The following is a 14,522-nucleotide window of genomic DNA, read 5'->3' on the forward strand; positions in this document are numbered from 1 at the left end:
GTCTGCAGCTGAGTGAAAGGTTAAATCACATATAATACTATTTCTATTATTTATTAAGTATTATAATTTATCAGTATTTTTGTGAAAGTTATCATTAACTTTCACAGAAATATTGTATTTAATCAGAAATCCCACAGTTACATTGTTTGGTTTAACACTTTTGAATCATGGTTGTCACCTCTTCATCAGTCTCTGAATGCTAATATACATTGCCGTTTAATTCAGACTGTCAGAATATGCATGTCTGTTTACGTCCTTTAAAGCAAGAATTAGATTACATTATGATTCATCGGATAACAATAAACAGCGTTTTGTTTTTTATATTAATAAAATGTAACTTGTTTGCTGGTGACATACTTCTTATGGGAATTAATTATTTACTTTTAATTTCAGAGTAATGCCTTTGTCAAACGGTTAAGTAGCTCAGTAGACATCTCCAACGTCACAAAACAACACAACCCCCAGCTGCACGTAGGTCGCTCCTAATAAATATATTCCCCCCAGACCCCAACCCCAACTCGAGCCCTATTGGCTCACACGCACAACACAAATCACAGTGCAGCCAACACAGACCCCCCTCATACAGCTGCAATGTGACGGGACACCTGAGGCAGCACGCAGCACTGCCCAGACACGAAACGCACTTCCACTCACAGACTCACGCAGGATGAGACACATACACGGTGTGGAAGACAGGGCAGGACATACCAATAATGCTTAACACTAACACTCCCGCTCCCCTCCTAGCGCCCAGTCTCAAGCAGTCCAAACTTACCTGCCGTTACAGTATTTTAAACAGATTTTATTCAGGGAGTTATTGTGATACTTTTAAAAAATGTAATTATTTTGATTATTTTTGAGCAGATGTGAAAGTTTTTTTTTGTTTTGTTTTTTAAACTGCCCATATTATATTAATCAACCAAAGCTATTTGTAAGTATTTTACTGTTTAATGTATATACAATTGCTTTCCACAAGGGGCTTGTATTTTGAAGTTAATGTGCACTGCTTTTACCGGAAGTTGCTTAGTGTTGCCAGCAACTGTTGCTAGCTGCACACAGGCAGTAGTAGTAATGGCAGTGAACCCTTCTCGAGTGTTTGCGGCTGTAATCCCGGTTGGGGATGTTTACAGGGATGAAAACGATGGGATGATTCGGACCGTTCAGAGGAATAGTGAACAAACACCGACACGTGAGGTTCAGGTAACCGGCAACGCAGAGCTTTCCTCTGGCCCAAACAGAGCTCGGCTGTGCCTGCAGGTCAGCAGCAGAAAAGATTCGGTAACCGAGGCAAAGAATAGCGTCTCCAGAAGACTAGAATACATTCTTCAATCACTTAGACAACAAGGAGTAAAGGTAACACACTGTACATGCATTCTAATTAAATTAAAATGTGAATACAGCCTGATCTATTCATATACTGTCAATGTAACAGTTTTAAAATACACACATCTAAAACGGCCTTATAATTATTAATTCATATTCAGTATGGTCAAGGGGTGATTACCTGAAACGATTCTGGTCCGCAAAGACTAATTTAAAATGTTTGTTTCATTAACTTTACATAAATTGTCATATAATTAGCGACATACTTTAGCTAAAGGGGCGTGATATGTTCCTTATAAAATAAATGAAAAGGGATCATTGACACTGCTGATAATAATTGTATTCACCAGGCACTAATGGGAAACTTAAATCCACTGCACCAATGCCTTTTAAAACGTAATGGATATAGAAACCAGAAGTTATGACTTCTGTGTCCAGAGAATGTAATAACACACCAAATGGTTGTAGTTTATATACAGCAGTCCAGGATGGGCAATAAATTGATAAATAATATATTTAAATTCAGACATGTGGCCTAATGTCTACCATTTATTTTAGGAGGAAAATGTTACTGTAACCAAAGATATTCGAAGAGCTGAAAATGCTTACTACATGGAAGCAGAGGTAAAACGTACATGTTCATTCTTTCTTTCTAACTTTATTCTTCCTCCATTGTAAAATACTGCAGCCAAAAGCCAAGGTCCTTTTATCGGAAGTTCATCTTAGTAAAGTAAGCTTGAAAAGTGGAAAGTTGCTTGAGAATGTTGCTTCAACATTTGCCACAAAAAACCCTCCCCAAAAAACCTGCATCATCTTTCAAAGCCGAGATGTATGTTCTGTAATGTAATATCTCATTCTCCATTGCAAATTGTGCTTGGCAGTATCTTGCTTGAAAACTGCAGACCCTTAGTACAGCACTTCATAGGTTTAGCCAAGTTTTTTTTTCATCAAATGTTGCAATTTAGCAGTGCATGAAAGTCAATTTATGTACAATATTTTCACTGTTAATTAATAAAGGATGTAAATGTTATTTGCCAGCTAAAATGAGTACATTTTTAAAGGCACATATAATGTAAGGTGGATATTGATGGAGAAAAAAAACATTAAAATACAATATTGGAGCAAGAGAAAACTATATGTGTTGCACTTACTTGGTCATTTCACTGGCGGACTGAAATGTCCCTAACCCTTTTTTTCTTTATCCAACCAGCTGCTACCCATATTGATTGGCATGCTTTGACTCTAAAATTGATGAAAATGACCAAGGAAGTGAAACAGTAACATTCTTTTTGAGCGCAAGGGAAATGAGACCCGTCTTTAACCAAGTTCAATGTCACATCCCAGGGTTTATTCAATTAATACAAACAGTGGCAGATCTAGCCTAAATAACACAACTGATAATTAATATCTGTCTAACATTACATTTCTGTCTGTAAAAATATGTTAAACACTAGAGTCCTACTTTAGTGATTTAAAGGGCAGTATTTAGATCCACCACCGTTTAGATTACTTGCGTGGACATGCATAATAATTTAAAATTGATATACTGCAATGTTGAGAAGTATTGAAATTCCATGGCAGGTAAGAATGTAGTATTATTTTGTAGCTTTAACAACTTCAAAGGTGTGACAACCAAGTATTCTAATAGCATTTTCTTACTTCTTACTAACAGCATCATTTAGCCCCATTGTCATCTTTGCTGTTTTGCATTCTTCAATTTTGAACAAATTGTTCTCAAAAAAACCAATATAGCTGAATTAAAGTATAAAAAATTTAGTAAAACAAAAATCTGTGACACAAGAAAAGGAGGAATTGTACACCTTGTTAATTAATTTAAGCTTCAATTAATGTAAAATAAAATGATGTGTTTTATTTGCAGGTCTGTGTTACTTTATCTGACTTTGTAAAGATGCAGAACATTAGCAACTTACTGGTTGAAAAGCTTGATAGCTCGGTCACTGTCAGTGCTCCTCAATTTTATCACACTACAGAGAATCTAGAAAACATCAGGTAAGACTAGCAATAATATTAATAGTTCTTCCAACACATTAATGTCATGTCATATTTTATGAGGCTCAGTCCTGGGATGTGGATGTGATGTAATTCATAAAGTGGGCTTCCAGTTTCCTCTTCCAGTGACCAGGAAAATGACCAATAATAATTAGTAGGGATGGGCACCAATATCTATATATTTATATGATATTGATAATTCCCATATCGCGATATCGTGGGATTAAAAAAAGTCACGTACGCGTGCAGAGACATACTTGTTATTGCTAATACTGCTAAAAATACAAAAGAAGTATAATCAAGTTTATTTTATATTAAGATACAACAAACCCTATGCATATCTGACAGGGTGCCCACCTCTTGTGTATATTTATTTATGTATTAATATTGTTTTCATTTGTATTATTATTGACGTTTGTGTGCAGGTGGATGGGAACCGTCAATCGTTTATTATTTATTTTTTAAGACCGGTGAAAAAACGGTCTTGTAATATGTAGCTGGTGTCCCTGTAAATCTCGTGGGAATGTGGCTGGGGCATTAATAAGGTAATTATTTGATTAATACGTAGTTAAAACTCCAGCCTCAGAATATAATTAGACCCACTCCGGGCTCATTAGAAGGGAAGGTACTTGTTTTTGCACTAAGTTTTTGTTTTGTTTTGGCCAGAGCATCCTTTTCTTTTTGTGTTTTGTGCAAGTGTTTTTGCTTTATTATTTAATAAATATATGGCTACAGCCGTTTCAGCCCCGTACCTCTGTTTGTGTGCTGCTTCCTGGATGCTGAAGTCACCACCTACGCCCCTTGAAGCCATCCTTGTGACAGCATACCAGTCATTGTCAGTCTCGTAGGCAAACCACACACTAAAGTATTATTAACTATTTTATTCCATTGATTGGCGTTTAGGTAGCAAACGCTATTTACATGCTGCATTAAACACTACTGGCCATCCGCTTTGCATTATTTTGAGATATGCTCATGCTTCAGCAGTTCGTTACATTTTGTCCATGTGATTACTTACGCTATTATTAATGTATTTTTAAAATGTGAACTTTCAGTATTATAAATTAGATGTACTTTTAGCTTAACATCAGCATAACTCTGAAATATCAGGGTTGGGGCTGGGGCACTGTGTTGCATTTATAGAGGAACCGAAAAAACAAACTTCCCTTTATCATAAGATGGACAAATAATGATAATAAACACTAATACAATGATGTAGAATACTATTTCTTACTGTCTTGGTTTCACTGTTGTAAACAAAAAATGGACTAGGCAAACGTTTTGATGGGCATTGCGACCATTGAGAAGAGCACCCATGGCAATGGCTGTTGTTAATTTCGAGCCCTGCTGTACCAAAAAAAAAAGGTAAAACGACAAATCTTTAACATTCAGCCATTTAGGTTCTCTCTGTTATTTTTAAGTAGGTGTATTTTTTTTATTTTTTCAGAATATCTGAAATGCTTTGCTTGCGATTTTGAAATTTTCACTTCGCTCTGTGCTGGTTTTGGTAAACGTACGGCTTTTTTGATAAGTGCAATTTTTCTTTAAAGAACTAAGCTAGTGTGGAAGTGTAGACATTTTTTTGCTGTCCAACAACTGCAGGACATACGAGAATATTCGTAAAGTCTTGCTTTTGTTTTGTTCTTTTATACTGGCTACGTTCACAATACTTTTTGACAGCTGGATTGCAGAAGAGAGTCTGCGTCTGACGTCACGGTCTGTGTAGCCAGAGCTTGGACACAATTTGGAGGTTAGCTGCAAAGCAGAAAGAACAAACATGGAAGCCGATTTAGTTGAACATTCTAACTTACTCTCCTTAGACTTTCCACTTTTAGAAAATCATAACTTTACATTTCTGCTTTCATTACATAACATTTACACCACATCTATCAAATGGTATCAGGTGTTTCTATTTCCCCAAAGGCTGCTTAATGACAATATAAAAGTTATATCAATGGTTTTCTACCCTGTTCCTTGCTGGTCTTTGTTCCAACCAAGCTCACAGTTGCTAATTGAACCCTTATGTTAACTAATAATTTGCTTAATTTGACTTTTTGGATAGTTCAGCTTATAAAATGTTGGAGGATTCAAGTTCCTTATACAGTTTTATACTTAACTTGAAACCCCAACTGTTTAAAATGATTTTAAGGCTCTGATTAGGCAGATTGTTAGTTAAGGGTTGAATGAAATAATTGAGAGCAGCTCGGTTGGAACAAAAACCAGCAGAGGCACAGAGTACATTGGGTACTCCAAGATCAGGGTTCAAAACCACTGAGTTATATAATAGTGGTAACTTATACAAGCTCCTTTTCTGTATTATTCACACCTCCTGCCTAGTAGCACTTGGAGTGAGGATCGGGTTTGCTTGCAGACACACTTTTGTCAGCTACCGCTCCTCTGTTGTTTGAAGCCGTGGCTGCTCCAGCGCAGTACCTGTCAGGAGATGCGCGATCTGCGCTCGGGGGATGCGTGACCTGGTGACGTCTTTTCCAGATGAGTTCACGCAGATGGCGAACTTTGACAGGTTTTACACAAAATCTGTGCAGAATTTGCGCAGCATTAGGAAAATATGCGTAAGTGAGCACAGCCACTAGTTTAAACAAAAAAAAGATCACATGACTGTGCTAGATTGCACAGTCAAATTTACATTGATTTTAGGCAGAATACACTTAAAAATCATTCAAGATTCCAGAAAAGACAGGTTCCAGATTGTAGAGGGTATTGCACCATTCACTTCAATAGAGATTTGGTCAGGACCCAAAAATCATGCCTAACTATACAGAATGGTGGTTTGTAGAGGGGATGGATTAAACAGGTTGAAAGAGTTTGTCCTTAAAAAAAATGCATCAAGTTATAATCAGCAAGAAAGTCAATAGAAGTGTTATGAGTGCACTGCATGCAAAACTAGAATGCATACCTAAGACAGTTTCAGCATTCTGCAATGTGTTTATACCACAATCAAATTCAGCTTGTAGCAACTGGACAAACATTTTCAAATCCTAACAAGCATTGATGATTTCAGTTCTTTCTCTGAATGTTTTCTGTACTTGGCAAACATTTTGGAGCATCGCTGGGGGTCCACTTTAATATTGATATTTTTTGCCAAATTAAATTTTCATCATTATTGTATTATTGTTTTGACCTTTCTTTTGTTTGTTTGTTTGTTTGTAGGCGTCAGGTTTGCATTGTTGCTGTGGGGAATGCTCGACACAAAGCGAAGGAGGTTTGTCGTCTGGTTGGGCAGTCTTTAGGGAGACCTTTAGTTATAAAGGAAGAGGAAACCAAAGAATGGGAGGGTCAGTCTGAAGAGACAGAAAACCAGTCAGGAGGTTCCAGTCAACCGACTATAAACCAGAAAATAAAGAATGCAACTGTATTTGTTTCGTCAAGAGTCTTTGCTTCATTTGAGATAAAGGCAAAAGGAAAGAAGAACTGTTAGTTTACACGCTACTTTAAATAAGTGTTTTATAACTCCACTTACTGGTAAAATAAATATCCATATGACAAGAACAAATGTATATTTATAAATATAGTATTTTTGTACAAACAGTATCTAAACCCAAACTTTTATTAAAATGTACTTTTATGTAATAAATGCACAAATTTGGAACCTCCAGTGTTGTTGATTTTTTTGTGTTATAATAGTATTATTCATTTAACTGAAAAGGAGTTGAGATGTGTTAAATCCAATTTTACAGCCATTTAAAATTCAGTAAGAAAATTAATTTAATATACAGTTAATATTGTGCAATTTGTACTGTCTTTGGTTTAAGCTTGAAGGATAAGTTGGAACCTTGGGCAGCATTATGTTTGGTACCTCTCTAATGAAGTAAGACATTGTTTTTAGTTGCCCTAATTTACCTTAACAATATCTTATTTAGCTACCTACAGAAAAATATATTGGTTAAAATGTAACCAAAAGAGTTTGGGATCTTAGCTCCAGATTATCCCAAGAGAATGTTTTCAGTTACAACACTTTGCATCATCTTTATAAATTTCTTTAGTTTCTATATAGATTATAGGGCAGAAAAGTATCTCGGTCTGAAATAAAATGGCATTCTTACTCCCAGGTTTGTATTACACAATTATGCAATTAAAAATAAGTTACTAGTTCTTGTACATGTCATAGGTGTGACAGCTTTTTGTTCTTGTAATATAGAATGAAATTAACCTCCACATAGTTTGTTACAAGTAAATAATGGGGTAAATTAATATTACTATATGCAGACACATTAAACGATTGTTAAAAAAAAAAAAAATCAACTTTCGAGCATTAATATACATTGCACTGGCAGATAATTAACATTTCTTCAAATGAAGGGTAAATATTACAATTTCCAGTAGGAATTCAAACTGCAAGATATTACATAAAGGGGACAGTTGACCATTGTTTATCCAATCCTACCCCAAATCTAAACCGTGACCTTTATAGGTATGACAATAGCGGTTTGAGGGTTTCCATTCAGTCATTGAGATATTGTTACCACAAGCAAAACCTCCAAGATGGCTGCCAGGCAGTCATTATGAATCAGAAGCTAAGAATATTACACTCTGTGCACTATTTAAAGTTTGTCAAACAAAAACTAATTCATTTTGTGCAGCAGACACAAATGTGAGTGATGCAAATATGCACCCCCACTGAATGCTTGCAAATATCTTTATTTTATAGCCTTTGTGAATAGGACCTTGTATACTATTTTGTCTTCCAAAAATATTTTAATGAAACAGTAAGTTTATACTGGCTTGCTGGACAGTGGTAGAAAAAAGGTCAACATAATGCAGTTATAGTTGTCTTAATTTTTTGACCAAAAAAAAAAAAATGCATAGCAAAATAATGCCAGAACAGATTCTGCAATCTTAGTTTGTTGTTAAAAATAGCAATGTGCTTTTTATCACAATTCATGCACAAGGTATCAGTAGTCTTGTAATCCCTGGAGACAATTTTCTGGCTTAATCTTTCCATTCCTTTTGTTCATTAAAAAGGGATTTCAAAAGGTCCTTTTTATTTTAACAAAGTAGTCAATGCAGTTTGCCCCATGCAGATACCTGTTTGAAGTGATCTGATTGCAGCAATTCCTTCAGTCGTGAGGATAGAGAGCCTTCAGCCAGGCCTGCATGATAAACTGCTCTCCATCAAAGTGAGTAAAGTAAGATTCCAAAGTGGGGATGTCTGGCTGTCAAAATCAAGACAAGATTATTGTAAGAAATTAAAACAGGTTATGTGCATAATTTCATTGAATGTTTCCTTTACTAATACATTCACTGATGTTTTATAAATATGCACAGACACTTTGGAGAGTCTTACTATGCAGCATTTTAAATGAAAAACATGCAAATCTGCCTACCACACGAGAACATAATGGATCTGTTTATCTAGGTGTGCATACCAAAACGAAGTTTTACACCATTAGTGTTACAAAACTAGTAAACTATTTAGGCACAATTCTGAGCCCTAAAACTAGTAATGTTATGTGTTACTAGTTATGTATAATTAACACTTTGATTTTCCTTTTTGCAATAAAATGGTGTAAGTAACACTTTGGCTTACTTAAAAACTTGCTAAATCTGACCCAATAAAACAATGTTGTAACAATACTGTTTTACTGGGCCACAGTTGTGGTTATGTCACTTACTGGATTTCACTCAACAAAAAAGAAAAAAAAAAATAATCATGATTGAAGAGGTTACAGTTAAAATGGCAAAAATGACATGTTTGTAGCTGTAAAGGTACTGTAGAGATTGATCCGGAAAAAAATGATACATTATATGAAAGACTGTATTTGTTTCATTCCTCAAGGTAATTAACAACAATATATAAAACAGTTAGGTGTTGGTATTTTACATCAGTGATTGTCCAAATATCAAATTAATATTCTGAGCCGTTAAAGCAATTAAGTGCTTTTAGAGAGGGCATAGGCCCAATCATGTAAGTGAGCTAAATTAAATACATTATTGATAAAAGTAAATTTCTAAAACATAGAAATACACAATTAGAACACAAGCAAATTAAAAAAAAAATACATCACTCAATATCAAAAAAAAAGTTTTTCCTAAATTCAACTCAACAAGCACACAACTTTCAGAACATAAATGAGACTACCTGCAGAAATATATTACAGTACATTAGCTTCAGACAATAAACCATCAGTAAAATAAACTAAACGTGACTGGTTTGAGTAATAATATAATACATACTGTACCTTAATGCCTATAACACTCTCTAGTGCGGTCTGTGGAATATAACCCACTAGTATTGCCTTTGGGTTGGGTCCACTGAAAATAACCTTATAGTGCGGAACATGTTCAAGATGCTGTAAATACAAATGCAAACACTGTATTACAGACTTTATATTCTCAAATGTAACTAATGTAAAGCTAACGTTTAGTTTTTGTAGGTCTTCTCTGAAATTTCTAAATTAAGAAAAGCAGTGGTCAATTGTAAATACAATGGTAGATTTCAATATACAGCCAGATCTTGGCTGCTGCACAAACTTAGTTAAATTAAAGAATGGTATTTCAAATGAGGTCCAGTCTATGTTGATATTAATACAGGCATGCAACATTACTTTATTTAACTTATTCGACCAGAAATGTAGATTAGCAGTTTGAAAGTTGACAGCATGACTTCAAAAAATACTGCTCCATGTTAATGTTTGTTATATCTACCATGTTAATTCATTTCAGTAACAGATTCCTAGTGGTCTGACCTTTTTGTTAGAGTACATTTTCCTAGTCCAATCTGGAGGAGCCTTTAATCTCTCATCCCAGGCCACAATGACTCCTATCATTTCTTTGTCCTTTTCCCTGACCACCTGTCCCACCCGATACAGAACTGCTGGGGACCTTGGACTGCGAATGTCTGTAGAACCTGTTCAGAGCAGGAAAGGTGTCCGGTGTGATTAGGGGGGCAGATTTTAAATGATAAAATTAGCCAAGCTGAAAAACACTAGACAGCTTTTTTTTTTTTTTAGAACTGTAAAACATGGGTAGTACATGTATCTACAGCTATGGACAAATGTTTTGTAGCCCCGACAATTTTAGGATTGAGACATCATTTAAAAATATTTAGTATTTGAACATAATCTAAATATTTTATTTAACACCATGTAATCAAAGAAACTATAAAACGATAATTGCAAAAGTCTACCGGAAGCCATAATAGCAGTACAGAATTTCATGTTAGATTTCGACATGTCACATCTTTCCATTTTGTGTCAGTTTTTTGTTAACTATATGGAAAACTACAAAGCGGTATGTAATTCAATATGTAGGTTTCATTTGACTTAATGAGGTAAAATGTGTTAATTCTATAGGATGATGGAAAACTTTTGGCCATAGCTGTACACGTATGTATTTATACGTAAATAAATGTTTAAACAAAGCAATAAATCGCCAAGCAATTGAAAGCTAATATCCATGATTAAATCTCTGTGCAAACTACTCTGCACTAACAATTGAAATGTTCAGCTCTACAATAACTGGCTGGGTCAGTGTCTACAGTATAGTCTTTTTGAGTAATAGCTGAAATAAGGAAAGGGAAGTTCTCATAAATATTCAGAAACATGCCCAGTATTTTGAAGTTGACTGTTTCACATGATGCTCTATACCTATGCCTGCTGTATCTATGTAGTATCAGTATAAAACATATACTACTGTATAAGGCAACTGAACCAGTCTAGAATTATTAAAAATGTCTCTAGTGAGGTTTTGGGCATTATTGAGTTGGTACATATAATGCTTAATATACACATAACTGTATATACAATGTTTCAAAAGCAGGGTAGTGTGCAATCACTGCAAATTAAAACTGTCATCTGCAACAAGACAGCAACTTCTGTGCAGTAAAACACACACACACACCAAACTGCATGAATCTACCTCCAAAATACCCCTGTTCATTTTGAAAAAGCAACACCTCCAGTGCAGGCGATTCACCCTGGGGATCATCCTCTTCACTAGCTTCAGTGGACCTAAATCAGAGAAACAAGAGCATTGCTCTACTTCATCCATACCTTTGAACACTTGATCACAAAGACATACACTTGTATGTGAGCTGTCTGTTCCTCACGTGAATGATTATTTTATTATGCATCTGCCTGTGAAACGGGAACAAGACAGAGAATCCTGTAGATATTGGCAGAGAGATGGATGACAGTCGATTACTTTGCTGCATGTTCACCCCCATCTTTGCAGAATAATTTAAAGGTCACAAAGCCCTTTATAGCCATTTCAGCTTTGTGGATTTGCCATGTTGAATGCCCATAAATCATACAAAAATGGAAAAACATTGTTCATGGCTTGTAGTTAAGTGTGATTTAAGTGTTTTAAACTCACGTGAATTTAGAAACCCAGTGTCTCAGCCAGTCCTGCCAGGCATCCAGATTTAAATAGGACGTTCTAAAGTTATTCCAAGTGCCGAGTAGTCTGTATAAAGAAAATAGGTCATTTATTTTAGACAGGCTGATTAACTAGACATGGCAAAATGTCACCCATTAAGTCACAACAGCAACTCCCCAAATATTTGTAAGAGAATAGTATAAAGGGCAACACGAAGTTTGCCACTGCATAGCCTACACAGTTTATCCTGTTTCACAGACAGGGTCATCTTATTAGCTGCAGCAGTGGATTTTTCAGAACTAAAGCACCATTGTCAGAAGACTGGACTTCTTTCTACAGCCATGCGTGGAGTACAATTAGAACCATCTGAAGACATACCGTCGTGTGGCACGTTGCTGTTGAGCAGCATTACTCCCAGTCCACTTGCAAATGAGATACTGAGCGGGCAGAGCAGAGAGCAGCAGACTAATCTGAATGACAGCCACTGCGTTGATCTGCGGCATCTCCTTGACCGGCTTCACGGGAACTTTCTAAGAATTCAAATGCATTCATTAATTTACAAAAAGCTCTCGACTTTAAGTAAATATATATTCCAAATGGAACCCATGCCTTCACTTGGCAGTAGGAACTACATTTTTAAATGCCCCCCCCCCTCTTCAAAAAGAAAACTAAGAAACAAACAGGGCCAGGTGTGTGATGAAGTTCCTTTACCGTCGTAACAATTCTGCAACATATAGCAGCCAATTGATATGAAATAGATTTACTAAATATTGTATAAATCCCATAAAAGTAAGTAAATAAATAAATACTATGGATTTGTAATTATCCCCATACTCTTAAATATGATAAAGGTGCAATGAGTAGGTTAGCTACCGGCGGTACATTAAATTAATTTTAAAACAAAAAAAAAAAACACACCTTACTCCACTTACAACTTCACAGTGCGGAACTTGTGTATAAATGTCAGTTTCATATAAGCAGCCATTACATTATTCAAGCTGGAAGCTGTGTTAGAAGCGTTTACATTGCGCCTACCTCTTTAACAGATACGCAGGTCGTCCGATGCACATAAAACAGCTACTTGTTTATTACTGAGAGCAAGGGCACTGAGATTTATTTTCCCAAGCCGCAGTAAGTGCTCTGCATCAACAACGAACTTTACAGATAACTTACTAAGGTGTAAGTACAAAGGCAGAGTCCCCCGCCTTAACGTAAAAAACAGTGTCAAGATATTGCAGTTATATTTACATCAGCCGTAGTTTCAATATGCCAGCTGCTTTGCTAAAAATACTAAACGATTTTTTTCAAAGCGCCCAATAGTTATGAACCACGAAAACGAACAGCTCCTCTCTCTCTTCGCCACGTCAGGAAACAGTGCCTCGAATCGATTCAGGAAGACAGACCTATTAAAATGCGAAGTATTACTTAGAGACACAAGGGAGCAGCATTTCGCTCGTGTCTGCTAGGTCATGGGCAAACTTATGTGCGATACAACATGCGCAGTAAATCATAAATAGAGGTTTGATATGAAATAAATATTGTACATAATAAATCACTTGTATAACAAGCTTTGAAAAGCGGTTCCCAGAATGCATGATAGTACATATGCTTTACTTTTAAATTGATTTTATTTAACATGCCCTAGAAAACGGTTATATCAGATTCCATATATTAATTGTTGTGAAGGTTTAAAATAAAAATAAAAAATAAATAAATAAATATTAAATTATTAAACTTACTACTATTATTATGAACAACCGTGTTTTACTTTCCATTCCTTCTACAGAGGCTGTGTGGTCCAGTGGTTAAAGAAAGGGTTTGTAAACAGTTCAAATCCCGCCTCACTCACTGTGTGACCCTGAGCAAATCACTTAACCTCCTTGTGCTCTCTCTGTCTATCGGGAGCGACGTTGTTGTATGTGACTGCAGATGATGCATAGTTCACACACTCTAGTCGCTGTAAATCGCCTTGGACAAAGGCGTCTACTTAATAAACAAATAATTATAACAATATGCAGACTTAAGCTTGTGGAATCTACATCATTTTCAAATTTGTACATGGATAGAATATATGATAATTGTATTAAATGAGGTGTATATGCATGATACCAGTGTGTACTGCATACTAAGGACTCAGCATTAGATATGTTATGTTGGCTACAGCTAGATAATAAAGTTTAGGCTTGTTCCCCATCCAGGGCCAAGTACATTTCGTTTATCTCTATTTAAATATTTTTACAAAAATAATCAAAACAAAAATATATTTTATTCTTATAACGGAATATATATTTTCAAAATAAACAAAGATGCATTTAGATATATGTAGATTAACATTCTAGATGTTATTTTTTACTTAGCATCTACAGTATATTTCTTAAAGCCATTATAAAATAATTTGGTTTGCTGAATCCTGCCCTATCCTTCATTTTAACCTGTATCTAAACCACATGTAAAAACCGGTTTCTCTCACAACACCTTAATTGCATTAAACTGAAATGCTGAAAAAGTTAACTTCATACCTGCATATTTTACTACAGGTTACTAAATGTACTATTTACACAACTTTCCAAAACCTGCATAAGGCTACAGTAGACCAACAATTATTATTATTATTATTATTATTATTGGCTGGCCTTATTACATAATTTATTTGCCATACATTTTTAAAACAGATCTTTAAAAAACAAATGACCCTATATATAAAATAGTCCAATAAGGAGGATTGTGGGACAATGATAAGACTTTTTTTTTTGTGAACTACACCTTCACCTTCAAATAAACAATTCTGTAACCCAAATGCTAATGGCTGGCACAATATAATTTAGTACTAACAAATAAAAGCTCAATGTTTA

At 35.3% G+C, this 14,522-nt stretch overlaps 2 protein-coding genes across 3 annotated transcripts; one reads left to right on the forward strand and one right to left on the reverse strand.

Moving 5' to 3' along the window:
- The first annotated feature begins 1,003 nt into the window (after nucleotides 1-1,003).
- On the forward strand, nucleotides 1,004-8,405 carry irak1bp1 (interleukin-1 receptor-associated kinase 1 binding protein 1). The gene is made up of 4 exons (XM_041252430.1): nucleotides 1,004-1,353; nucleotides 1,882-1,947; nucleotides 3,203-3,333; nucleotides 6,505-8,405. The coding sequence occupies exons 1-4, from the start codon at nucleotides 1,072-1,074 to the stop codon at nucleotides 6,770-6,772; spliced, it is 747 nt and encodes a 248-aa protein (XP_041108364.1). The 5' UTR covers nucleotides 1,004-1,071; the 3' UTR covers nucleotides 6,773-8,405.
- On the reverse strand, nucleotides 3,339-13,030 carry si:dkey-261l7.2. 2 transcript variants are annotated; one of them, XM_041252432.1, is made up of 8 exons: nucleotides 12,706-13,030; nucleotides 12,049-12,200; nucleotides 11,668-11,757; nucleotides 11,212-11,303; nucleotides 10,041-10,201; nucleotides 9,534-9,644; nucleotides 8,380-8,507; nucleotides 3,339-5,088 (listed from the first exon to the last, which is right to left on the reverse strand). In XM_041252432.1, exons 2-7 carry the CDS (start codon nucleotides 12,171-12,173, stop codon nucleotides 8,412-8,414), a joined length of 675 nt encoding a protein of 224 aa, XP_041108366.1. In that variant the 5' UTR covers nucleotides 12,174-12,200; nucleotides 12,706-13,030; the 3' UTR covers nucleotides 3,339-5,088; nucleotides 8,380-8,411. The 2 variants fall into 2 exon arrangements, with proteins under 2 accessions (XP_041108366.1, XP_041108365.1); XM_041252431.1 differs by having other exon boundaries at nucleotides 3,339-5,871.
- Nucleotides 13,031-14,522: the final 1,492 nt, after the last annotated feature.

The sequence above is a fragment of the Polyodon spathula genome, chromosome 6 (assembly GCF_017654505.1).
Source record: "Polyodon spathula isolate WHYD16114869_AA chromosome 6, ASM1765450v1, whole genome shotgun sequence".
Taxonomy (NCBI): domain Eukaryota; kingdom Metazoa; phylum Chordata; class Actinopteri; order Acipenseriformes; family Polyodontidae; genus Polyodon; species Polyodon spathula.